Source organism: Psittacula echo (assembly GCF_963264785.1).
Source record: "Psittacula echo genome assembly, chromosome: 3".
NCBI classification, from domain to species: domain Eukaryota; kingdom Metazoa; phylum Chordata; class Aves; order Psittaciformes; family Psittacidae; genus Psittacula; species Psittacula echo.
In genome coordinates this window covers 5,525,305-5,552,880 of record NC_137736.1, presented here as the reverse complement: position 1 = coordinate 5,552,880, position 27,576 = coordinate 5,525,305, and the positions used below count along the sequence as shown (strand labels likewise).

The window sequence follows — 27,576 nt, the reverse complement described above, 5'->3', positions numbered from 1 at the left end:
TGGAACCAAAGTTCTCATACAGGAAATATGCTTCAAGAAAAAATGAAGCAAAGCAGTACCAATTACAGGATAGATCATAAACGTTTATCCTGGTAAAAAGAAATAACGAATTTTCAAAGTAAATGAATTAAATTACTGGACGAATAGTGAACATTTTTCTCCTGTTCTTTCTTGGAGGGTGTCGTTCTGAGTTCTCCCAAGTCCAAAAAGCAGGGTATCTATATCCCAATCGATGGTTATGCTCTACATGGTCTTACACTCATAGACTTGTTCCTTACTTTCTAAAACATGAGGAATTCTACCTATTTGCCTTCAAGGATCACTGGGTTAATGTTTGTAACGTGCATACAGATGAGGGTGATGTGGGATAACACTGGCCTGTTATCATGGAGACACGACCAAAAATGTGTAGGCCGTTAGACTGTAGAATAAAACATGATCATGAATAAAGGTTTCTTGAAAAACTGTCCAGCAAATTAATTTGGAACCTCAAGGGTTTTTTAAATGAAAATTTCTGTACAATGTGGGTGTTTGAATTTAGTATTGCTAGATAAAAATAATTTCTTAAAGACATGAATATGCTACTTTGCATAAAAATGGCTGTGAAAGTCACCAAAAGTTAAACAATCTCTTTCATTAAAATCTCGAGCATTTGTATTACTGCCAACAAATCTGTGATAGTCTTGTTTCCTGTTGCAAAATTGCAGTTCTTACAATGACTATCTCATACTGCTTTAACTCAGAATAATGGAATCTTTTCATGCTTTAAAATCCAAACAGTATACTGTAATAACATTTACCCTTATTAAATCTTTTTATCTTTAATTATTGCAAAGGCATCTAAACAAACTCAGCAGATAAGCAGGCATTTCTAAGTAGAAAAAGAACAAAAAAGCAAAACCCCCCCAAATCTATAAGCTGATTTTTTAATGTTTTATGAACTGAAAAACCTGGTCAAAACACTGGCCACTCAGTGTAAGGCTGAGAGTGTAAAGCTCACACTTTCAGATGTTTCATCTTATATCAAGACATCAGAAGTACCAGTAGAGCAGGCTGTGCTTAAATCATTTACTTTCACAGTTGCTCTACACTTCTATCAGTACGAGATAATACGTGACCCCACATCCTTCTGAGAGAAATGTTACACTTCCAGTGAATTTTATTGATTGAGAAAGGACTAATGGCCTGGTTTGTAAAACACGCCAGTTTCCATTAAGCATCTCTGTGATGGGGCAGGATTTTCAAAGGTGCCCAGTGAACTGCAGCCCTTACTGCTTTCCTTTCACCGAGATGCTTAATGAGACCCAAGCTCCCTGGAAAACCCGTCAGTCCTGCAGAAAACTTGCACACGCTTTTCTTACTCCCCGTGTGCACTCTCTCACTTGGTGGAACACTTTCAGTGCGTATCGTAACTGTGTAAGAGGTACCCAACTTCTTGTGACTCAGGTCTTTGTTTTCTACAGCTTTCAGAAGTCATGGCATTGCTACCTAATTCACAATACCCCACATATATCAGGTACTTAAAACGTTTGCCTGACACTGAGAAAACTCAAACAGAAAGGTGGGAAGACATTTTACATAGATACAGAGAGTAAGTAATGGAGAGCATTTCATCTATGAAATCCTTTGAAGAGTTGGCTTGGATAGTTTCAATGCAAATGCAATTTTAGTGTTACAAAGAAACGCAGCTCAGGTATCAATCCGGTAAGCATGAAAATATTACAATATTACTAAATTATTTCAAGGAAGTAAAATCACATTTTCTTACAGCAAAGACACTAACATACCAGTATGTGTTTAGTATAAGTTAGGCTTAATGAATCAGTGGCAAACCATTATTTTCACACTATTTATAGATCTAATGTAGCTTTTTATAATATATAGATGCATGTAGAAATAAAACTATTTAGAGAAAATACTATGCATTTTTATCCTTTAAATTACATTTAATTGCAGAATAAATTCCAGATTCTGATTGTAATTAACTTTAATCCTTCCATCAACTGATAGACTGAATAATAGCGACTTGCTCATAAAAACACATACTGCACCCACACAAATTATTTTTGAAGACGTTAGTCTTATTCTCCATGAAACTGCATGAGAAAGCCACATTTTTAACATCTTACAAAATACCCACCATCTTAAAATAGAAAAAAAATCACACTGCTGCTTAAAAGAGCTTAGATTTATTACGTTTATGAGAATGTAAAGATTTAGTTTATCCAAAAAGTTACTGTGTACATGAACACGGAAAACCAAGATCTGAACCGCTTTTTCATGCAGTAGCCTGCCTTTTGGAATTGTTCACCACCCAGTATTGTGGCTGACATCTTGGGTGCTTACACAGAAATGTCGGGCCATCTTTATGAATCAGCAGTGTCACAGGTCAATGATTATAAAAGAAAAGCAAAAATTTTAAAGGGGAAGATAATGAAGCAAATGTGATGTTAGACAGCTTGGAAAGCAGATAAAGATAACCTGCAATAGGTCTGCGAACACACACAGAACTGCACCAATACATATGCTGAAATGTGATGTAGAAATATTTCAGTATCATGTTAATGCCTTAGCAGTGTGTTTGGTGCAGGTGGCTCTGTGGGCAAAGGGTGGAGGTATAGGAAGACAACCTATTTCCTTTTACCTTAGCTCCTATGGGGTGCAACATGAGAAACTCTTCACAGTGAAATTTCACTTCAAAGAGCTTGCAAACATCCCTTTGCTCACCTGAGTTTCATCCCTTTTTTAGTCTTACAGTATGTTGCATGTAACAAAAGTTACCATTGAATTTGGCATTGAAGAACCTGATTGTTTCAAGAAAAGTTCAGGGAGACAAATGCAAATAAACTATGTTCTTCTCCCAGCACTAAAATAATGTACACCAGGGAACTATGTTAACACAGCTCTATAGTCACACATGGTCTCTAAAAACGTACAGACTTGACTCTTCCGTGCTGTCAACTTGCTTCGTTGACCATACAAAATCAACTTGCAAATAAAAGCAATCATTTTTAAAGATAAATAGTATTTAACACCACATTAGAAAAATGTGATTTGCTCTATTCACTCTGTCCAAATATTTCATATTCTAGTCTGAGTTGCATAAACTGAAATCAATACTTTCTGTAAACTGGAATAGAGGGATACTAAGTATCAGTAAAAATATTTTCCCTTTATGAGAACAAATCATATCTAAGAGTATATGGCAATGAGATATGAAAAATTCACCTCATGTTGAATTAGTAAATGACCGTTTCTAGCTTGACAGAAAAATGTATGAGTTGAGGAAAGATGGCAGGCTCCTGTATTTTCTCTTGCTGATAGACCATAGCCCATCATCCTTGAACTATAGACTGAATTCCCTGAATCCCATTACTCCATTGCCTTATCCTGTAAAAAAACTATTTTTCAGCCCTCACCGATCTTCAATTACAGGGTAAAAAGAATTGTTAGATAATTCTACGAGGACAATATAGTTTTGAAAAACCAAGCTTACAGTTTAATAATATGTATATATGAACCAGCCATAGGAATCAGACAATCTGCTTTATAGACAGATTTAATAGAATAAAACGATCATTTATTTCTAAACTGCGAACTACATTATTGGAAACTGTCTGAGCAACTTGTCAGAAACTCATGGGATCATACATCAGCTGTTTGCAATGCATAAGAAGTTAGAATTTATAAGTCAGTTAGATAATGTACATTAATCTCCAAACACTTCAACACAATTACAGATCAAGCACATGATTTAGAAGCTGCTTTATGTATTTACGTAAAATGATACGCAAAACCCAAGTTTAAAAATATTTATATTCAGACAGCATAGCACAAAGAAAATTCTTGCAACTGTAGATTAATTCAATGAAGAACGGGATTTAATTAACACTGCAGCAATTTAGAGGGTTTGCGCCATTAACTTCAGCAGACAAGTTGCAACCAGTTATCCAAATACTGTGGATTGAAGGCAAAGGAAATAAGCAAGAGTAGAGGAGACAACAGGAGTGTTCAGGAAAGCCAGGCCCCCCCTTGCTTTTTTGTCTAGTGGGACATCTGTAACTGACTGCCAGCGAAACAGCTTTGGGACACCGGACCTAATTTTGCAATTATTTTCCTTGTAAATGCTTGGTTTAAAATTTCAGCTTTCAAATACTGGGTAGTTTAGTGCATAAGATGGTATTGTTATTCAGAGAAGAAATACAGTTATCAAATTGGTCTAATTTGCTGAATACACTTTTTAAAAAGCATTATATTCAACATTTTAAAACCTTTTCATAGCATAAATTCTTTGATGTACACGCCTCTTCCTTTTGCTCATGTTTTCCTTGGGAGTGGTTCTTTGATTCACCTTCCTTCCCATTTTATCTATCATGACTCTACACATAGACAGCAAAATGAAGCGCTTGAACCTAACGCAGCGATTGCTAACTTTCATGTCACTTTAGTAAGTGAAAACAACTTACACAAAATACTCTGAACAGTTAGTCCTTCACAGAGTTAGTTGCACTCATTCCAGAGGGTCAACAAAGTACGAAACTGATTTAAAATGTCTTTACTGAAAAAGTCCACTTTAGAACCTGTAGCCATGTCTTGTATACCTGACAATATTCCTGCTTAAGTGAAGGTTTTAAGGGAAGTCTTAAAGAGGATAAAGAAAAATATGCATATTTAATATGCAAACATCACTTCTCAATGGAAACCAAAGATTGCATGCTGGATGGAAATAACTTTTAGCAAATTGTCTTTTTTTTCCTTCTTTCACTCTTGGCCAACCAACACACTGGCCAATCTTGACACTAGTAGTCAACTCCTGCTTCATCTCTGTCAGACTAGCATTGAGAGTAGAATATGAAGGCTCAATTATGACAGGGGTTGTTAAAGGCACGATGCATTTCTATACTAACTATTAAGTGCGCATATCCTGGCTAGTATAATCTTTTCAGAAGAACAATTTTTACTAGACGTTCACTGGAAGACCCAGTATAAATTTTAACACAGTGGGAAAACATTTCAATATGTAACACAGACACGAAGATAGTAAATAGATGTCTCTCATTGTTAGTCTGGGCAGAAAAAGGCATAAGCATGTTATTAGAAATATTACCTTGAAGCTAACAGAACTGTAAAATAAACAGGCTTCTGAAGCTTAGGAAATCACGTAATTTTGAGTCAGCTTTCAACCTTATTCCAATATGCACAAACTAATGCCATTATCGTATATAAATGAAAACTATTTCCAAACCGTGAGCCTAAGGCAAATGCGTAAGGAAGAGTCACAGCAGTAGAAGGAGAAGGGTTGTTGAGTGTAATGAAAAAACTACATTTTAAGAAAGAAATGAATTGGAGCAACCTGCTACTGACATAATCGCTCTAAAGTCCCGTAGCAAACGGGTTTGTAATTTACTATGTCCTTCATTTTGAGCATGGTCCCTGAAGGTTTGCGTGAAAGTCATGACATCTACAAACACAATCTGTTTTAGATTGACTAGCTGTGATGAATGTCTTCCTTTACTACCCTTGATCAAAATCACTCCTGTTGCCAAGAACACAACAGAAGCGTTCGTTTCACTTGTCCAATACTGGGAACACCAGGGTTGTGTTTGGTTTTTAGATTGTCTGGGGTTTTTTTAATTAAATAGCTTTCAGAAATGTTTAGGTAAACTTTCAAAACAGAAGGTTCCTAATGTAACTCTGAAGAAATTGGTCAATTTACATTTGCACCCGAGGTTTCTAATTACTTAAGTCACCAGTTTATATCTAAAATATAGTGTACCCTACCCTAAGTAGAATAGTCAATAATGTTTCTTCTAACTATATATATCACTCACTGTGAAAGGTTCCAGCTAATTGAAATGTGCTTGATCATCCTAACATGGTTCTTAGCTGAGTGATGTACAGATAGCGCCAAAAAGGTTATCTGAAATGCTTGTTTAAAATCACCAAAGTTGATGAATAAACATCTTATTTTTAGGGGCCTTAAGAATGTGCTCAGTGCCCTTTGCAGCTACTGACTACAACAGGAACAAAGAAAATAAAGGCATATTTCTTATACCAGTGCTTTTTGCCTACCAATTTCATAACGATTATTTTACATTTTATCCACAAATGTCCTTTTTACAAATTGAAAAAAACCCTATTATTATTAAATATACAACTGCTGCAGCATTTGGATGTGGTATTTTAGTTACTGTAAATTAAATCAGAAACTTGCTGAAAACGCATGTCACACAAATTGCTGATGGTTATAAATAATAGGGTGTCATGCAGTGAAGGAATCTATTATAAAGGCTGAAAGATCATGAGTAGGTATATTATGGTAAAAGCACAGTATTGATTAACTTCCTTCCCCTCCTCCTTCAAATTAGAATTTCATTTTGTTTTCCTCATATTGCATAACTTAGAGGAACACATTCTGAATGCCTCAATGGGTAACACTGGTGAATGAAAAGAAAAAGTGAATGAGTCAGGTTGACTTTTCCTGCATTAAAGAAATGACTGGACATCAATATCTGCCAGAAAAAAATGAACATATTTGTTAAAGAAAATTTTTAAATATTTAAAAGATCTTCAGGATATAAATCAAAGCTGTTTTAAAGCCATTTTTCACCAATGATCACTGTGCAGTAATGAGGCATATGCGTGAAGAAACATCAGCAAAAAGTAGTTTAAATGTATAGAGGTGATCAGCAGATGAAAATATGTGGGTGACAACCGTGCTGCACAAATTCAGCCCTCAAAACTCTGAATTTTGGCAGACCTGAAGAGCATTCAGCAGAATGTTAGTTAAACAAGTCTGAGAACTGAGATACAGCATTTTTGCCTTGTGGTTTTCTTCCCAATGCTTAATTTCTATATACACTGACATAAATATGTATATATATTCATATAATTTAACACACCGGCCTGAATATTCATTGCATAATGCTGAATAACTTTTTCAAAATGGATCATTTAAATGCTCAGAAATGACTGAAAGTAGAGAGTACACATCTCAAACTCTTCTTTTTGTTCGTAATCCCTCTTACTGTATTCACATCACATTCAATATGGACTTTTACAGACTGTCCCAAGTCAGTAACCAATGAAGTGATACTGCTTTTCAAAAGTTTCACATAATTAGCACGAGCAGCATCATTCTGGTCTGTTCCCGTAACAGTACAGGGTAAAACTATCAATACACTTGTAGTTGTCAGGTACACAAATGCCATAAATTTCTCAGCTATTATCATCTATGCAAACTTCATCTTTCTTTAACGTAGCTTGAGATCTAGCAATATCTGATGGACGTTGTTTTGTGACTGTTTCACAGAATCATAGAATAGTTAGGGCTGGAAAGGACCTTAAGATCATCCAGTTCCAACCCCCCTGCCATGGGCAGGGACACCTCACACTAAACCATGTCACCCAAGGCTCTGTCCAACCTGGCCTTGAACAGCGCCAGGGATGGAGCATTCACAACTTCCCTGGACAACCCATTCCAGTGCCTCACCACCCTCACAGTAAAGAACTTCTTCCTTATATCCAATCTAAGCTTCCCTGTTTCAGTTTTAACCCGTTACCCCTTGTCCTGTCACTACAGTCCCTAATGAAGAGTCCCTCCCCAGCATCCTTATAGGCCCCCTCAGATACTGGAAGGCTGCTCTGAGGTCTCCACGCAGCCTTCTCTTCTCCAGGCTGAACAGCCCCACCTTTCTCAGCCTGTCTTCATGCGGGAGGTAGCAGGCTTTTATGCAACCTGATATTCCATCTCAACAGTGGTTAGAAATAGCTGTACCTTTAGATTTATAAACCCTTAATATAAACAGTTTGGAAGACAGTTCAAAGGGCTTCATCATGTCATTATGAAAAGACAAGCTTTCTCGACTTTAAAGTTACAAAGGACAATCGCATCTGTAGATATGCAAGTATTAGAGAAAAAAGGAAAGTTGACTTTTATTACGGTGAAAGTCAGATGCTACTGTGGGAAGCAACTGAGAATAGGGAATTCCCCTGCCACTCCAATGAGCATCCTGAAACTATACTGTCATCAGCCAGAAGGATTAATGAGGATAAACTGTCCTGGTAGCGACAACTAAACACTTTTCTGAGAGTTGGATGGGGCTCTTAACGACTTACATCATCTGCATTGTTATTCTAATGCTATGTGCCATTAATTCATGGTGATGATCATGCTTATTCCTGGAAGAGATACTGAAATCCTCCCATGAATTCCTTAGTTCCACAGCTCTAAGAGAGTGGTAAGAAGTTGCTTTTGCTATACACCATCCACACTGGGCTACAAATATGTCTGAGGAGCCACCTGTACTTGGAACAATAAATTTGCTGTAACTTATTTGGAAACAGGAATTAAATGAAAGGCAATCCCTTTCAGAAACTGGCAAGATTTTACCATCAGATTAGAAAACGTCACCTAGCATATGTCTGGCCATGACTTACGTAAAAGAAAATGTATTAGACAAAGGAATCCTGCCAGATTTGCAGTTTCAGAGTCTGCCTGAAAATGTCGGCTAGTCACAGGCTGCCAACACTAGACGGACACAGCAAAACTAGACAGCTCTTTAATATAGTGATAGGGAGTGTGCCCTCACAGAGTGAAGTCTCTCACGCCTCAAACTTTGTCCACTGGTACAAGGTCTTTGATGTCATGGGGACCAGTCACTCACAAACTGCAGAACTGAGGAGGGAGAAAATGAGACTTCTGGGATGCAGCGGCAGGAGGAGCATTTTCCTAGTGTAAACTTTCCACCAAGGCAGGAAAGACATGCATAGCAATGCCTGTAAAGTGTCCCATGGCTGGACTGTGATACAGGGGAGGTCACTGCTGTGGTACTCGCAGGTGAAACGTGAGCTCAGGGCTGCCAGCATGGAGTCCCACAGGAGGAACATGAAACAGTGAAGATGCAGACCAGACAATGAGGAACATATTCAGTCAGAGAAACACTATAGCTTTGCAGTGCCACTCCTCAGTAATGCCATTGAAATGGTGGACTGAAACGGAGCAGGGCGCTGTCTGTCTGTATAATCACGTATTTAGGATGTCTCATGACTCTCCTACTGCCCTGCATAGTGTAACGTTAAAAATCCCTCTGCTCTCAGGGAATAGAACATATGAATATCCACTGGGTGAATGCGTATGTGGACTATTATTTGGAAATAGAAACTATTGTTTTAAGTTCTGTTTTGCTTAATTATTCATTACTTGCTGTTTTAATTATGCATGAGAAACCTCAAGTAGTTCTGAATTTTCTTTAGGCAATGCAGACTCCAAGGCATGCTAAGAAAGTTAAATAGTGAAGTGTCTCTTCCTTCCATTAGTCAAAAGAGAAACATAGATTACAAGTCAGCATATAATTCTCTGCTTCTTCACACAATGATTTAAAGTCGATTGAGTACAACTACTTCATACTCAGCATATTTACTGCTTTATAAAACTTCCTTGCTCCCACAAAGAAAAGGCATCCAGGCACTTTTCTGAGCAACAGTATTGCTAAACATTTTTTGATTATGATTTTCAAAAAACATGTTTTACCTTTCAGTTGTTTTCAAGTTATTTTAGCAGTGTTTTGGGAAAGAAGTTAATGTGCACTAATGTTCTTCCTTGAACAGGGACTTTGCTTAAGTGCTTTTCTGAGCAAAACCTCATGTCTACCTGTCCGTTTATCTAAATTTAAAGTCATGATTATTTTGGTATCTCGAAACATTCTGCAACAAGGCCACACAAAAGTAGAATACAGTTTCCTTTCCTCATCTCCCCATCTGCAGCATCTACACATCCTAACACATCCCTACCCCATCCCTGTTTGTGTTGGACAAGACACAGCACGTGCTGTGATCATAGAGGAGCTACATGTGAGCTTTACTGACTATCCAACAGACAGGTTAAGTGGTCAGTCAGCTGGCAGCATCTCTAGTCCAGTAAGTATGATATAGCTGAAACTTGATTTTCAACTTACAGATCCAGCCAAGAGCTTGGGGACTCTCAGGTGATATTGGCAGAGGGGTTGGAACTAGATGATCCTAAGGTCCTTTCCAACCCTAACTATTCTATGATTGTACTATTTGTCACAACTCTGTTCAAGAGAACATTATATCTGTGAATTCTATTTCTCTGCTATTGAGCTCATGTCGGCTAATAGTTTCATAGTTCTTTACAGAGCCTGACAGACAATGTGACCGCAGAAACTTTGTTTCCTCATGAAGTCTGGAGCAGAAAAAGCCAAAACCAATATTGAAATTTATGACTACTTTTACCAAATTAATAACTAAAAAAAAAAACAAACCAAGAATGCCACAAAGTTAATTTTGTATTTCTTACATTAATGTTAATGATTTAATTATTTTCTTCAGTATTTGATCAGGTCTGGTAATGCTTAGGTCATCAATTTGCGAACTGGACGCAGTTCACAAAGCCTTTTCAAAGTGTTACTTCCCTTTAGTCTGCTTCTTGTCATTGTCAGAGCTGAGCAGTTAACTTAATCTTGTTGATGCTGGTGATTGCATGAGGAGGCAGTTAAATTTTAATATTAGTTGCGGTAGAGCTCTGTGCATAAAGATGAGCCTTAATAGCTTCTGAATTAGTTCACTTCTGCTATCAGCAAATACTCTCCCCCTCTTTGATGCTCTCAGACTACTCCGCTCACTACCTATGGTAGAACAATTCTTCAGTTTCTATGGATGCCTACAGTACTCTTTATTGCATTACTTTATTCAGCAGAATGCCAACAGCAGAATCTTCTGCAAAAAGAGAAAAAAAAATTGCCTGTTTAAAGAAGTATCTGCTAATTTCACGTAAACCATCAAAAAGAAAGGGCCAATAGAGGGAAGTAAATCCAATATGCTCAAAGAAAATAAAACGCAAGCTCCTCAGCTAAATAAATTAGGAGCTAGCTAAAAAATGCTAGCTCCTCTACATTAATAAATTAATGCAGGTAACACAATGGGCTGGATTTACAACAGCTGAAGGTATCGCTCTATATTCTTAACAGAGATAAAACAATAGAAGATTTTATATATTTTTGAAGACTGATTTATTTCAAAGAGGTCTAGTACTTCATGCAATGTGGATACCAAAAACATCAAAACGGTATGTAACAAAAAATTACATATAAGAAGGTAGTATTAACACGGGATAAATATGCTGTGCAGGTACAATTTATTATAGATCTAGATCTTCCATATTAGCCACAAATCAGAATAGAATAATTGGTTTAAAGCAATATGTATGAACTTCTGGTAATGTAGTCCTTGCGCACATTAAGATATTTCGGATTTGTTGTCACATCATAGAATCATAGAATAGTTAGGGTTGGAAAGGACCTTAAGATCATCCAGTTCCAACCCAAAATGCCATGGGCAGGGACATCTCACACTAAACCATGTCACCCAAGGCTCTGGCCAGGGATGGAGCATTCACAGCTTCCCTGGGCAACCCATTCCAGTGCCTCACCACCCTCACAGTAAAGAGCTTCTTCCTTATATCCAATCTAAACTTCCCCTGTTTAAGTTTGAACCCGTTACCTCTCGTCCTATCACTACAGTCGCTAATGAAGAGTCCATCAGGTGTATAATCTTGGATCTTTGTTTTCTATGAACATGCGTGCAAACCAGCAGCACCATGCAATAAGTACTATCCCTTTCAGTGTAATTAAGATTATAAGGAAAGATTGTAACAGTGAGTTTACTGTTTGGTGGCACAGATAGAAAAAGAAATGCAATGTAGAGGTGATTATTTGGTATTTTTGGTAAATATGGCAAAAGCAAAACTACAAAATCTTTACTGATAGCTGACTAACAATAAAAATAAAAAAGGTCACTAATGCTTTCATCTGAGAGCTTCAAAGTGATTTATAAACATCAGTAAAATCTCTGCAATGTTCTGAAGTTTTAGTTCTACAGCTTCCTTTTCTGAGGTTAGATGCCTTAGTTTTTTCTGTATCACTTATTTATGACTAAAAGTAACTCACAAAAATGTTTACTGTCCTCTCAATAATTTCCATCAATGAAAACACCATTAATCTTTTTCCATATTTCATAACGACATCTTTCCCTCTTTTACTGCTAAATATAGTTACTGTGCTTACAATTTTATACAACCACACAATTTGTAAGCCTACAAAAATGGTTTTACCTTTATAACCACATTTTATAGATGCCTCCATTTCACTTATTACAATGCTTTCTCCTGCAGAGCTCTCTATTTATATTCAAATAAACTTACAGAGATTCTGGAAACCTGGTCTTAAATTCTCTGAAGCCCTTCCAACAGCATTTTTAGTAATGTTAGAATTATTATAGGGAATGCAAGCAGTTTACACTCTAGAGTTTACTGTCAGTGTGTCGTAAATTATCAAAAGATAGGTCTTTTCCCTGTTTTGAGTAAACTGCAGCGAAAATCTATAGCCTTAAACCAGGAACAGGCAACAGAAAAAGACACATTATTTTTTAAAAGCCCATCACCTAAATACACACCATAAGCTGTGTCCACACAGCTGTTAGCCAGTCTAAAATCAAACCGTATCTCTGGTGACCTCCACCTGTGCATGCTTGGTGACTTGCATTTAATACCATGTAACAAAACATCTAAAAGTAAATATACATAGCGGTAGTTTCTGGTACTATGGGGTTTTTTTCCTTTAATGAGAAAGGAAAAGGGAGATACAGGTTCACAACATGATACACAGCCTTAGAGCTTAAGGCAATTCCCAGTGCAAGGCATATATAATTTTAGGCATCTTATAAAAGTAGTTTTTCTCTTACCATCCTCACATGAACAAGGAGTCAGAAGTTTCTGTGTTTTTTCTCATCCAGTTTAATGAATATTATTAGTATTACCATTACTGTCATTATCATCATCACAGCAAGCTGTTAATTTTTGTATGCCCAAAGGCAAACAAGTAATTACTTACTCATCAACACAACTACTTGTCCTAAATAAACAGGTAAGCATATTTTTGCTAGCCTCATCAGTGAAAGAACCCAGGGCCTTCCTACAAGTGGAACATAACAGGATCCTCCTGAACATTAGCAATTTCACGAAATACTTTCATATTATCAAAGGTCTTCTACTTAAAATGGTAGTTTTGCCAGTTTGGTTCCTGTTCTACATTAAACACTTCAGCTACAGTTGCAATGTCACTGCACAGCAGGTGAAAAACATTTCTGGAACAAATGTCAGCAAGGGATCATTTTGAAATAGCCTTCTCATCTACAGTAACACAAGCCAGAAGATAACACTGCTATAGAGATTGCTTTGTTGGTAAGCTACAATGCTGTTTCCTAGCATAGCCAAGTATTTCTAAACATGAAAAAGGAAAAGGTTGCAGAAATAAACAAAAACACAGAGTTCTTAATTTCCCATGTTTCTCATAAAAGTTGACCTTGGACATGAATTTGAACTGAAATTGCAGGGAAAAAAAAATAGCTCAAAAGCAATAATACAAAGTTGGCAATTAAAGAAACAAGAAAATCTGTTAGGATACCTCACATAAGGAAATGGTTCATACAGATGCTGAAATACCTTACAGCGAAGCATGCTGCATTAGTACTATGAAACATGGATAGTAAAGGAAGTGAGTTCACTTTCATTTCACCTTTGAATTCTGAAGTTGTAATGGATACTATGGTGTTTTATTCTTTCAATACTGAAATCGTAATGAAAGACATGGAAAAGAATCAGATGCAGACTCCAGTTATGATGAACCACTAATACAGTTAGTCTCAGGTAATTAAAGCTTGCACTTAATTTTAAAGAGGAAGGTATATTTTCATGCCCTGTGTAATGGGGTCAAGGCCGACTGCCAAAAGCATTTAATGCCCTCATCAGCACAAGCTGAAAGTCCTCACAAAAAGCACTTAAAACCACTTAGCAATCTGCAAAACATCCTAACTTGCTGACCCAGACTTCCAAGAAACAAAATGATCCCTCTTAGAAGAGTATAGATGACAGGGGCACAGTAACAGACATACAGTGCTGGCACTTACCATCTTGGTCTGTGGTAATCGTGATAGCTGTGAACTGCTTGGGAGAGAAACTCAGCTCTGAGACCCCATTCATGGCTTCTATTTCAAAGGTGTAGTTCACGTGGGACACAAAGTCAAGCACTGTCACAGAGGAGTTGATGAGACCTGTGTGCCTGGGGATGAAACGGATACCTCCCCCACAGATCTCACACTGGCTGGCATCAGACCCACATTTCTTACAGATGACACTGTAAGTGAGATCTTTTCTTCCTCCAGTATCACTTGGGGGGCTCCATTCCAACATGAGAGCTGTTTCATTAATGTTAAAAATCACATTCCTTGGAGCAGAAGGTGGCCCTGCGGAGAAGGAGGGGAAAGCCTAATAAGTGACAGTTGTCTAATTTGGAGAGAATACATAAATAGATAAACAGATAAAAGAAACCACAAAAATATATTAGTCATAAGGCAGTTATTTGCAAATAGAAGCTACAAGAGTTACGTATCACTAACCGACTTAATGTAAAATCCTTGAAAATGAAGCAGGAATAATAAATGGGTGAAATCATAAAAAGCTGAATAATCTAAATAAATTAGAATTAATACAGAAATAATTTAAGGCAACATAAAAGTGACTTGGGAATGTCAAACCTAGACTCAGTAACACAAATTTGCCCTAAATAGCTCTTGATCTTGCGGGGTACTGGTGTAGGGCTTTAACCACAAAATTTACTTCCTTATGTTATGTCTAGGAATGTAGGCTTTCCTGATGCTTATAATCTTTGATGTTTTAAAAGAGTCAAATTGAATAACAAATAAATAACAGCATTGGAATAACTACCAGAGATAACATTGTCTGTATTAGTTCTGCAGTGCCAGATATTTTTTCTGTCCTTCACTGCTTATCCCCAGGGATTTCTTTGCTGCTGTTCATTAACAGAGTTAGATGGCATCAAGCCAAGACTATTAGGCACAAGAGACAGTTTACAAGCTTTTTTTCTTTCCCACCTGTCACCTCATCAGCATCAGTATAACAGTGAAGACATCAACCTTGCAAGCTAAAGGTCTAACAGGAGGGCCATGAAGCGGGAATAAAACTAATTCTGTGGACTGCAGAGAGGGATGCAAAGACAGTTGCAGCAGGCAGACTATAGGAAAGCTCTCAGCTACCAAGCAGGTGGTAAAGCTCTTTATGTACTGTCAGGTGAAGCACGAGTGACCCATTTCCCATGGTTCCCACAACAGGCAACGCATGTCCAACTAGTTTTAAGCTGTCATGCTGATTTACTGTGTAGATTGCATGTAAAGCCTCTGAGGCTTTACATATCAGCTTCACAGCATGATGGAAGAACTTTTCCATTTCTTATTATATTATTCTTCTTCCACTTAAGATACTTCAACCAAGCACTTAGAGACACATAGTTTCAAAAAACAATTTGTATACAGTCCCAAAATATGTCCATAAAAATCATGTAAGAAACATAGATTTGGCAAAATGAAAGACCTTAGACTCCAAGCTTTGATATATACAAGATGACTGTGGTAAACTCAACTGGTGATCTCTGGGGGCTTTTGAGCAGAATGAGTTGAATAAGCATTATATTCCAGCTCTCAACATAAAAATCACAGTGCACATGGATTGCTTTGCCAATGGTTAGCAGTACTTTGAAAGCTTTCATCTTGCTTTGTAGCTTTCCATGATTTATACAACTTGCCAGCAAGGCTTAAGAGATACTGTTCACATTTTGAGTGAGCTCTTCATTACTTCAGGGCCTCTTAAGCAGACTGAAAGACTACGTGAAACATTTGCAAATGACATTATCTAATTCTTACATAGAATGTATTTCACCCAACAAATTGAAGAGCATAGTAGATCTGAGAGTTAGATAATTAAAATATCACAATATTCTTCATAAAAACTGTGAGACAATGAGAACTGAACAAACAGACAAAAACATTGATCAACACTCTTGTAAATTCCAGCTCCACAACTTATAGCGTGAAGGCAAGACCTTATGCCCAAAGGATGGTTGGATAAATGGTCAGAACTTTGCACTAGGAAGGACATCAAGATATCAAAGCTCCTCCTAACATTTCATACATACATCAGAATCTGACATCTCAGGAAGAAAACCTGAAAACCAACAAACCTACTTCTTTCAAATCATTCATTTGAAAACCATTATTTCTTTCTTCTTTAAATCTGCAATTACTACAGCAGAATTACTCATCAGCTGATTTGATTTTTGAACTTTTAGCTATTTATTTGACCAAAAAAGAAGTAGTGATTTAGAAAATCAAGCCCATGAGTGGTTCTGAAATATGCAACTACAACTGAAATAAATCCATTTATTCAAGTTCTTCATTCTTGAAGATGACCCTGAATACTAAACTGGACCATACTTTAACAGAAAACATTACCATAACTTACATTTTACTAATAAATTAGACAGCAGTAAGGACCTATAGAGTTGTACCTACACATAGCAGCAAGAATGAATAACAACTTTAATGAAGGAAAGAGGCAGTAATAGTTGCAGGAAAAAAGAAGTCACTATTCACCAACAGCTGTAATTTTAAAGTGATGGTCTCTGCTTTCTTATGTGGGTATAAAAGTTGGAATGCTTGTAAAGGGAAAAAAAGTTTGTCTGCTGTGGAGGGGATAATGTGAACTAACAAATGTTAAGGTTTTCTGTGAACTGTAGCTGAACATTTGGGTTACTTTTTTCTTTCCTGTATTTACTTGTAACTTGAACTAGCTGAGGCTATGTTTTCATTAAAATTATTTTTGCCCTAAAGTAATGATGAGTTAGCGGCTGGACTTCAAGCACTTGATAATTAAAATAACTGGAAGTGGTGTTGCCCTGCATTTTTTTACTAGTCAAGAAAATTCAAATTATTTTGAATGTATGATTATTTATTCCTATTTCTATGTGTGCAGAGTTTATAGTTAGCAGCCAAAAATCCCTGGACAGTAAAGACCTGTTATTTTTTTCAGTGTATCAAGGAATCATTTAGCTCATTCGTGGTTCATTTGTACTGAGGATTGATATTTCTGGAACCTGTCAGATGGAACTTGTAATTTGCAATTGTTACGAACATGGAGAATATGTTCAGTATTTCCTTCCTGATCTTTCACTGTGACCTTGGGATAAATCTAACACTGAAGCATTTGAAATACTGTAATATATAAGTATTTATAAACGCAGCTTGTTAACAAAGGCTTATTATATTGATACATCTTTTTCCAGTGGTGTGGAAAACAGGGACAAGGTACAGCCTTACAGATGCTGATGTGGTCCAAAAGCCCGTTACAACCTTAGGAGTATCTCAGATTGACAAATCTCTAAACTTCGCAGAAAATTACCATTCTAGCTACTCTGGAAAACAGTCCTGAGATCAGAATAAGCTAAACTAAGCACAGATTACTTCAGCTTCAGCTCTTATTATTCATGTGCGGAAGAGAGGAATAATTATGTTTCTTCTAAAAACTGTGAGAATTAAATAATGACCGGTCTTAACAAATTCCCACTGTTAAACGCAGTGAGGAGTTTTAGGATACAGAGGATGAGCCTTAATTGCACTTACATATGTGAATAACTTTAAGCGGATCAGTAATCCCCTTGAAATAATTGGTTAATACCCATGCACTTAAAACTAAGCATGTGTGTAATTGCTTGAAGGACTGGAGCCAATGTTTTAAAAGTGGCTTAAATTTAAGCCTACATAAACTACAGATATTAGAACAATGGGTCATCACAGCTCATTTTTTTTAATGTTACTCCTTCAACTTTGGCAGGCCAAAGTAGGAATCAGTGTTAATCCAGGCAATAGGAGTTTTATCTGGCTTTGTCAACTTCAATTTTCTATCAGACTTTTGCTGTACTGTACGTAGATGGCATCAATACAGCAGGTAAAATACACTTCGTAAAAACTACCTTTTTTATTTGCACTGGAGCGTGAAGGTTCTTATATTAATGATTTGGGACGTAATCCTCAATTGTAAGAGAAAACATGAGTTATTGTACATTCCCATTTCAAAGAACAGGGAAAACAACAATTATGTTAGCGGTGTCTGAGAGTGTATTATTGTCCGCCTGCAAATACTGACAAAAACCTGCGACACATTTCATACTCAAGGCCCCTCATGCCAATTTGCATGACGATTAAATAGCTTTTTAATTGCCGTTAAATTATGCCAGTTAAACTGTGATTTCATGCAAATATTAAGCTGTAATGACATGCAGTGAATCATTTACTAAGATTTAGAACTTGGAACAAAGAGAGACAATTAATTCTAATCCTCAGATTCAGCTAAATTATGTGTCACTGGGCTTTTATGAATGTGGCCTGATTGCTTTGTTATCATTTATAAATTATACAAAGATTATGTGACACATTGGAAAGGCTTGGCAGCAAGAACCCTTCTGCAGACATCTGTGTGCAAAGCTCTCAGGGATTTCCTTATATTGATTTTTAGCGAAAACAAATATATTGGTAAAAATGATGGATCCTTTCCTCACAGTAAAATTCATGACTTTGCATTTTATGCAAAAGCGTAAAACAGTTCAGGTGGATGAGCATTAAAAAAAATGCAGCCCTTTTGCTTCTTAGGTGAAACACAGCCCGAGTGCGAGCAGCCTTTTGCTTCATTTACACATTATAATGTAAGAAGTGTTTCTACAGTCCCTGGAGAGTAGACTGGCATTGATGTCTTATGGAGAAGCAGGACCACTGTAAAAGCAGCAGAGCTGAGTTTATGCCTCATGCAGTGCTTCACACCTCATCGTGCTTTGCATATCCTCTCCCTCTGTGAAGTGCATTTTGCTGTTTATGGAAGGAGAGAAAAGCAAACCCAATGCTGCAGAAGTCTAGTGAGGGCAATGCAGTTATTTTAAACACTACAGAGTGATGACTGGAAACAACTTCGTTGTTGTTTAACTGAGAAATATCTGTCATCCACTACTGGACTCTTAGACTTATGTGCTATTTGACTGCTGAATTCAAAGTAGGAGGCCAAAATTAACTGGTGTCTTCTGAGAATACTCAGAATCAGCATCTGGCTGTGCCTCTTGAGGTCGTAATTGCTTTTTTATATGCATGCATCCATATAAAACCACAGATATGTACTGTCACTTGATGCAGAACGCTGTATTACATTTTTTTCTTTTCACAATAACCTATTATTTTTCTGTGAGGTGGGTAACGGAAGCTAGTGACTGCAAACCAACAGTCCAAATCTGTGCGTAATGGTAAACTGCAAACAAGTAGATATATACTTTTATATATATATATAAAAGTAACAATAGAGGCAGTATAGTCAAAGACTTCAAGCATGTTGCTTGATTTTGCTGCGGAGTGCAGTGTTGACTCAACCCTAGAGGATGTAGTTTGTGGCAGACTTTACTGAGCAGAGCATCAGTTTGTCAGGTTCAAAACTGTTTTGAGCATAACATAAAGAGAGATGTATTCAGACTCAGACACCCAATATAAGCCTGCCTGCCTCTGATCTTGAAAAGAGGGATCAATTTATCCAGTTACATTATAGTGGGAAATGTTAGAGTTTATGTACAGAGTAATCAGACAGGGGATTAGATATGATGCTATTTGTTGCTCACTGTGTATGCAGAGAGATCACTGAGAGAGTACTCACATACGGCAAAGAAATACAATAAGGAGAAAGAGTAGAAGCAAGAGATTGATAAGAGGTGCCAATCAAATGGAAAAAGGCTAGGAAAAAGTGATTAACAATGTATCCTAATGTAATTTTCTTTCCTCTTATTAAAATTGGATTTCCATTATGCTTTTCTGCAAAGTGCACACTCTTCTTTTACAAAACGGGAAATGTTCAATTTTGGAAAAGCATACAGTATGCACTTTCACAGAATTAACGGAATTAGATTTGAAGCTCATCTTGAAAAAAGTGGATGCTGGAAGCTACACTCTTTAATTTCAGTCTCTTAAATCAAGGTCTTTATTTTCCACAATGCTGCATATGCAAGTTTTCCACTGACAAAAAGTTCTGGAGTGAGGAATACTGTCTAACCCTATACAGGAATGAAAAGAGGGAGAAAATAAAATATCTACCTATCTTAGGCCTATTGCTTTGCAGAACTTGGGGAAGCAAATAAAATAGGTATTACTAGAGTTGGTTCAAAATGTTGGAACATGAATAAATTTGTAAGGGGAATCCACTATTCATTCTTTGTTTAACCCAAGAACAACTCTCCTTCAAAACATCACAAGAAAAATTTCTCATCTCTTCTGTCACGTATGTGTCACATATCAGAATACAAATGTACAAATGTAGGGGCAGATCTGCCCTGAAAGTGGTTATGTAGGAAAGGCATTTTCTTACTGCGCAGCCTTTTCTATTTAGTCAAATTGGCTTATTTTCCCCCCTAACTTTTCAAATCCTTTTATTACAGTAAAGCATGACAGTTTGGAAGGAACAATCTAAATTCCACTCATATCTGTACCTTTGTTTATTAGATTTAAATTAGCCACATCTGCACACATTCACCGAAGGCAGTGAGGTTGTATTCATGACAGAAACATAATTTTAATAACTGAGAGCATAATTTGAAAGCAGTGGGGCTAAAGATATCTCTTAGGGAATAATTTGGCCTGCAGACTCTTCATTACTGATGATGCGCAAGAAGATATGAACGCAGTCTGCCTGTCATGAGTGTCAGTGTCATTTGCAGAGCTGACAATTAGTGAAATAATCATCATTATAGGTATAAGATGAATACATCTGCTGTTACAGTCAATGAAGCACTCCTACGTTGCAGTTCAGGCTGAATAAGAGGCAATGCATGAAGACCCTGAACCAAGAGCAAAGCGGACACTAGGATGTGGTTCACAGCCTCTTTTCTTATTTGTCCCAAATTGGGGTGAGATGGGGCACTGGTACTCCTGTTGTGGCTCATTTCCTCCCTGCCCTCACTTACTCAATTGCTTTGGCTGACCTCCTCAGCAGGAAAAGAGAGGTCTGGCAGCGAGTCTTCCCCGGCAGTTTTCAGCCAAAGCAGCTCTCAGCACCCTGCTTGCTTTGAGAAAGCACCACGGTGTTGTACACGCCTATTCCCTGATGCCACAGGACTCTTACACTCCTCCCTACCTTATCAAGACTAATGGGTAGCAGGGCTTAAAACTGGGCTCTGAAAGATACTTATGGAAACATAATGCCACGTACAGGTAATTTTTTTAGAGAAGAACTGTCTTTTGGAGAGGAAAACTCAGTGACTTATAAATAATATGAAGCACATTTGCATAACGCATGAATGAAACTATCTTTCTAAGCATGAACCTGTTGAGAGTGCCTGGTATGTGTATCAGTTCTGTGGGTAAGTTTTTAATGGCCTAAGCTTGGAGCACTCATCTGAGTGGAAGTACCTGTAATCATCACTTTCCTGCAGAAAGTCTGGAACAGCACCGCTTACTCCCTCACACATTTTGTGCAAAAAAGATGTGCCTTGCTCCAGAGCGAGCTGACAGCAGATTGTGCGCACTGGACTGGGGTGCCTCTCTGAACCCTATCTCCCTTAAGGAGCTGGAGGCTGACACACTTCCCCTCTGAAAACCCTTTGGCCTTTTTGCTAAGTACTTTGGATCTGAGGAACACCATTTTTAGTGACTTATTAGGAGATGGACAATGCCTTGGTCTACATAATGACCTCGGGAATACAGAGCGCCTATGACTTTGTAAATCAGCTATTGCAACAGTATTTTGGTTTTATGGTTTTATCTTTCAAGCTTTTTGTATACTTTGTTTGCCATGTCATTTTTTATAGAATTCTCTTAACAAAAGGACTGTGGCACAAAATTTACTAGAATCGAATCCTCCACCAGAAGAGCTAACAAAATACTAGATAGAAAACTAGGTATCTCAGGGAATTTTCCAATAGGTGTTAATCATCTTTACTAAATAATAGGATTTTATGTGTAAATAAAGTATTTCACCCACAGATTTCTCAATGCTGCTGTTTGTTGCCAATTTTGAGATTAAATAGGTATAGCTGCTTTATGATCAATAAATGAATCCCTGTGAGCAATGAACCATGAATGAAAACCTATGAGAAATATTACGTAAAAAGAAAATGTATGCTGTATGTTTTTAGACATGAGCATATTGATCAAAGTAATAAAAATCTCTTCTCGGAATTTCTGCCTCTAGATTGCTGGGCATCAGTTTTGTCTTAATGTCAAATTTAGGTTAGTCAAAGGTTAGTTAGGCCTTAGTGGCCTGTACTGGTCTACACTGGTGCAAATCGGTCCATACTGCTCCATACTGGGATGTGTAAAGTTGCAGATGACACTAAGCCAGGTGGGAGTGTTGATCTGCTGGAGGGTAGGAAGCTCTGCAGAGGGATCTGGACAGGCTGGATCCATGGACTGTGGCCAATGGGATGAAGTTCCAGAAGGCAAAGTGCCGGGTCCTGCACTTGGGCCACAACAACCCCTGCAACGCTCCAGGCTTGGGGAAGAGCGGCTGGAAACTGCTCATGGGAAAGGAGCTGGGCATGCTGATTGATGGAGCTGAGCACAAGTAGCCTGTCCCCAGTCAGCCAGGAAGCCACTGGCATCCTGGCCTGTATCAGCACCAGTGTGGCAGCAGGGCCAGGGCAGGGATTGTGCCCCTGCACTGGGCACTGGTGAGGCTGCACCTCGAATCCTGAGTTCAGCTTTGGGCCCCTCACTACAGGAGAGACATGGAGGTGCTGGAGTGGGGCCAGAGAAGGGCAATGAACCTGGCGCAGGGCCTGGAGCACAAGTGTGATGGGGAATGGCTGGGGGACCTGGGGGGTTCAGCCTGGAGAAGAGAAGGCTCAGGGGGGACCTGATCGCTCCCTATAACTGCCTAACAGGAGGATGGAGCCAGGAGGGGGCTGGACTCTGCTCCCAAGGAACAAGGGATGGGACAAGAGGAAATGGCCTCAAGCTGCACCAGGGCAGGTTTAGATGGAGCTGAGGAACAATTCCTTCCGCAGAGGGTGCTCAGGCATTGGAACAGGCTGCCCAGGGCAGTGCTGGTGTCATCACCCCTGGAAGTGTTCACACACTGTGTAGACGAGGCCCTCAGTGCCATGGGTTAGTGGTGGCCTTGGCAGTGCTGGGGTAAGGGTTGGACTGGATGAGCTTAAAGGTCTTTTCCAACCTGGTTGATTCTATGATTTTCTTGTCTTTCTTAGAGAGCTTCGTTTTGATCTGATCGTGCTGGGATATTTGCCTTCTAATTTTAATTTAAATCCAGGGAGACAGCAGAGTCACATCATTTTTTTTCTTTACATGACTCCTCGGGTGTTTGAAAGTTTTTGTACAAACATATTTTCATGTATTTGAAATACATACTGGTAGTTAAACCTCATCTATGTGACAATGATTACACACCTTGTATTATCTCTCAGAACTACAAGTTAAAAAGTCACCAACCTGAAAAACAAGTGAGTGTTTTTAGGGATATCTACACTACATAGAAACTGAAGCTGTTTGAATTTTGATTTTAAAAATCCCTTTTGGTTATCTTGAATGGAATTCTTCACAAAACACACAGATTCATGTGACGTTTGTAAAATACAAGAATAAATAAATAAGGCACAGGAGAAGAGAACTGCAGACACTGGTACTGATCTGACTTACGGGTACATGCCATAGTTGGTGGGTCCTTCTCAGCTCTGAAGTAACCTTTCTCACACTGACAGACAGAAGTTGCTTCTACGTAAGTCAAACTATGTGGAGGGCACTTGGAGCACTTCACATTTCCAGCGAATGCTTTATAGAATCCAGGCCTGCAAGCTGCAAAACAAGAAAATGAGTTTCAGTATTAGAAGCAAGGTTTGGCCATAAGTAAAATCTGCTCCATCCAGTTATAATGCACCTTCTTTCCTTTCCTGCCTAGATATATATGCTATTTTGATCACACAGTTCTATAGAGCTACAGTTCTTATTTTAGTATATGGACCTAAAAAAAATAGATGTTCTCGTATATAATGGGAAATCATTAAAGAGACAGCTTCCAAACTTACACAGTCCTCACTGATGCTTGAAATGGTTACCTAGGCAACATCACTAATATCACTAACCAAAAGAACATTAGCTATGTTTCACATAGTTTCCACCTGTTAATAAGAAAGAGCGAGAGAACTTCTTATCCACCAAAGCTATTTATATGGCTTCCTTACTTAAGTAATGAAGACTTGCAATGCCTAATGTTTATCCTCACAACGCCTCGATGAGACAAGGATGACATCCCTGTATGTTTAGAGATGGGTCTGACTTCCCTACCGTCCCCTGAGAAGCCTGTGACAAAAAGGCCACATCAGCTGGGTCCTCTGCACCCTGTTGGCATGAGAGGCTGGGAGGTGCTGCTGTAACAACCTTCAGAGATATAGGAAGGAGATGCCAAAACCCTCTAGCATAAAGTACGGCAAGCCCGAGGCTATTGTTAACTATGTCAGGAAACAACCTAGAGAGCAGCTGCCCTGGGGACAGGGGATGTTGTGATAGTCAGAGCTTGCATTCCCAGTTACTTAGAGCAGGGGTCCTTGTTCTTGACCATTGCACAGCCTTACGTGCCTTTTTGCTGGCCATTAAAACAGAAACAATTTGTTAAAATAAATCTTGTCATACACCTGCTGGTTTTGCATTCTGAAATATTATTTTAAAACCACCCTCAGACTTCACCACACGTTTAAAACAGGGATTTCTTTCTTCTGTCAGCTACCACATTTACACATGACAGCATGTACTGCAGTTACTGTCTTCTGGCTTCCCGATCCGAAAACAGAACTGAAACAAATGAAAGAGCAACTCAAAACATGTATAGACTGCACAGACTCATACTCCTGACTCCTCCAGCAGCACAGATAGAATACACTGCTATAAATATCATTTCGAAGATCCATGTGCTTTACTCTCATTTTGACATATTCAAGACTTCTCTCTCTACATTGCCAGAGGAACTAGGCAGCACTTCCTTCTCTTGTAGTAAGACAAAATAACAACAATAAAATGAGGTGTTTTTCAAAAGTATCCAAAATAATGCATTTTATGGATTCATTGTCAGTTCATATAAAGTGAGTTATTAGAAAGCATTAACTCATAGATAACGTATACAGAGATCAGTTTTGCTTCTGATTCCAAAGGACTTGTTTGATATAAAAGCAGTTTCACTAGAAGCTGAGGGAAAAGGAGTGAGAAGATGGGACTGAGAAAGATAACAGTTGACTGCCTATCAGGATCCAAGAGCCAACTTTTCAAATGTAATTTTAAGAACTTAATTTCGACCCAACAATTTCAGCAATTCTCCTCCCAGTGTGTTCTTCTGACTTTGCTGAAGAGACATTAGGGAGGAATCCTGCCCCGCTGTCACTTATAGAAACAGAAAAAAAAAGGAAGTATTTCTGGTGTTAGAGATAAGAGCGGAGGAAACAGCAGGGGTTTTCCCCTTGAAAGAAGGCTACTGGCCTGATACAACTGTGATTATAGTGAGTGGTAACTTTCTACTGATTGGAAAGACAGCAGGTCTGGTGCATGGAAGAAGGCAGCATTGTAGATACAGGCTGTAGGCACTGACTCCTCTTAGCTTTGCTGGGAGGAAGATTGGAGATAAGGCAAAAAACCTGGAATAGGTGTTACACTTACCTGCTCTTTTCTTTTTTTCTCATGCCCAAAGCCTGCCCTGGCTGATCTGAGGATGAATATTAAATTCTTGCCTTTCATATATGTGGTGCAATACAAAGAAGTTTGTGATGAAGGAGATGGCAATTCCAAGTTACAGTTTCGATCAGTGTAAAATGAATGTTCTTTAAAATCCTTATTACCTATGAAATTCAAGTCTGTCTGTTCTGAAATCATTCCTTCTTGCCTTCTGTCCCCCAAAATGACAAACCACTTCGGATCAAAAGAAACACAGCATTCTCTTTCAAGAGAAATGTTTAAGCTTCAAGCAGCCCACTGTTCTAAACTAAAACTCAAGGAGAAGACTGTGAATGTTTTGTTATGAAATGGTATTCTGTAATGTATTTAAAGCAATTATGGGTTTGAGATGCTAAGTCTCTTAAAAGAAAGCACATATACATTCATGGAAAAGATGGGAAAAAATAACGGATGAATATGTGGACCATTTTACTTGTTTTGAATCCAACACATTCATCCATTAGGCCAGGTATGTTCCATATATTATGAGGCAGAGGAAGATATCAAGGAAGCTTTTCTATGGATAAGTTTACAAAGCTGCTTATAACCACTCAAATGTAGAAGCACACAAGCACGATTATTGGATATTTTAAAGTAAAAACCAGCCCTTCATAAACAAGATAACACAAGCTGAAAACCCACAAATGATCACAAGCCTGGGGTAACGCAGCTCTCTGGATAGCTCAGGGTTGATTGCCAACACTCAAGGTCAAAGAAAATAAAACTGTTACTCTGCCAAAAGCCATGAATATGCAACTAGACCAGAGCAACATGGTCTAGTGTGAGGCGTTCCTGCCCATGGCAGCGAGGTTGGAACTGGATGATCTTAAGGTCCTTTCCAACCCAAACCATTCTGTGATTCTATGTTTAATGTTAACCTCAGATTTTGCCTAGCCTCCTATTATTTCCATTGTTTATTCTCTGTGGCAGTTTCAGCCACACAAAATTACTTAATATTCAAACTGCCTGACGGGCAAATCAGAAACTCAGTAACTTTTAATTATAAATGGGTTGTGGTTTTGTATTTGGAGAAGGAAAAAAGGCATCTTTCCCATGCAAAATCATACCCTATGTAAGTGTACTGAAAGTAAGTTTAATACTTGTTGTTGCAGGTGCTTATGTATACAGAAAGTTTCATTTTGCATGGCTTGATAAATCAGTATTTTCAAAGTGTTTCTCATAACATGTTCTTCACCCAGCTCATAGTTATTGCATGTATAATTTTCACAAATTATTTGTGCATAAGTTGGTATAAAATAAAATTTAAACTCTGAAAAGCTGCCATCTGAAAAATCTTCTAATGATGACTATTCAAAAATACCATAAATTTTGTTTTTATCTTTGTTACCACAGAGTACTTTTTGTACCTTTCAATGGGAGGCACCTTATTTTCCCTAGTATTATCTAACAGAAGTGACTTTGTGAATTACTAATTATATGAACTGTATGAGATTTGACTTTCGTAAAGCCTGGGGGAAGATAATATATTGTCTTACTGGTTAAGTAATTAGCAGGGTATCTGAATGAACAATTAAAAGACTAAAGTTTTCTCCAGTGAAATACCAGAGATCATGCAGAGAAGCACTGTTACTTTAACCGACTTCATAAAGGATAACGCATCTAGAAATGTGCTTTGCTACAGCTTTACTATCAGGATATTACTACGAGGTATTTAAACTATAGAAACTTGATAATTAATATAACTTTCCTTGTTTATAATTTATTACATGGCATTTAGTTTTGTGTTATACACAGATGCATGCAAAGAGAAATGAATGCTATGCAAAGCTCTAGTGAACTCTTAAAGAAAGTGATTCATGGCTTGCTGGCTTCCCAGCCTGGGCAGAGGGTGAGAGAAAGCATTTATCAAGAAGCTGCAAAAGTTTGGCGCTGTTGATATTCTTTGCAGAGGTATTG

At 38.0% G+C, this 27,576-nt stretch overlaps 1 protein-coding gene across 1 annotated transcript in view; it reads right to left on the bottom strand.

Annotated features, from left to right (window-relative positions):
• EPHA6 (EPH receptor A6) overlaps positions 1-27,576 on the bottom strand; it is a gene marked incomplete at both ends in the record, with an annotated part of 464,979 nt that overhangs the window by 208,362 nt on the left and 229,041 nt on the right. The window contains 2 exons of the mRNA XM_080613276.1: positions 13,984-14,319; positions 23,602-23,757. Coding sequence (XP_080469402.1) covers positions 13,984-14,319; positions 23,602-23,757 — 492 coding nt within the window. The remainder of the gene's footprint in view (positions 1-13,983; positions 14,320-23,601; positions 23,758-27,576) is intronic.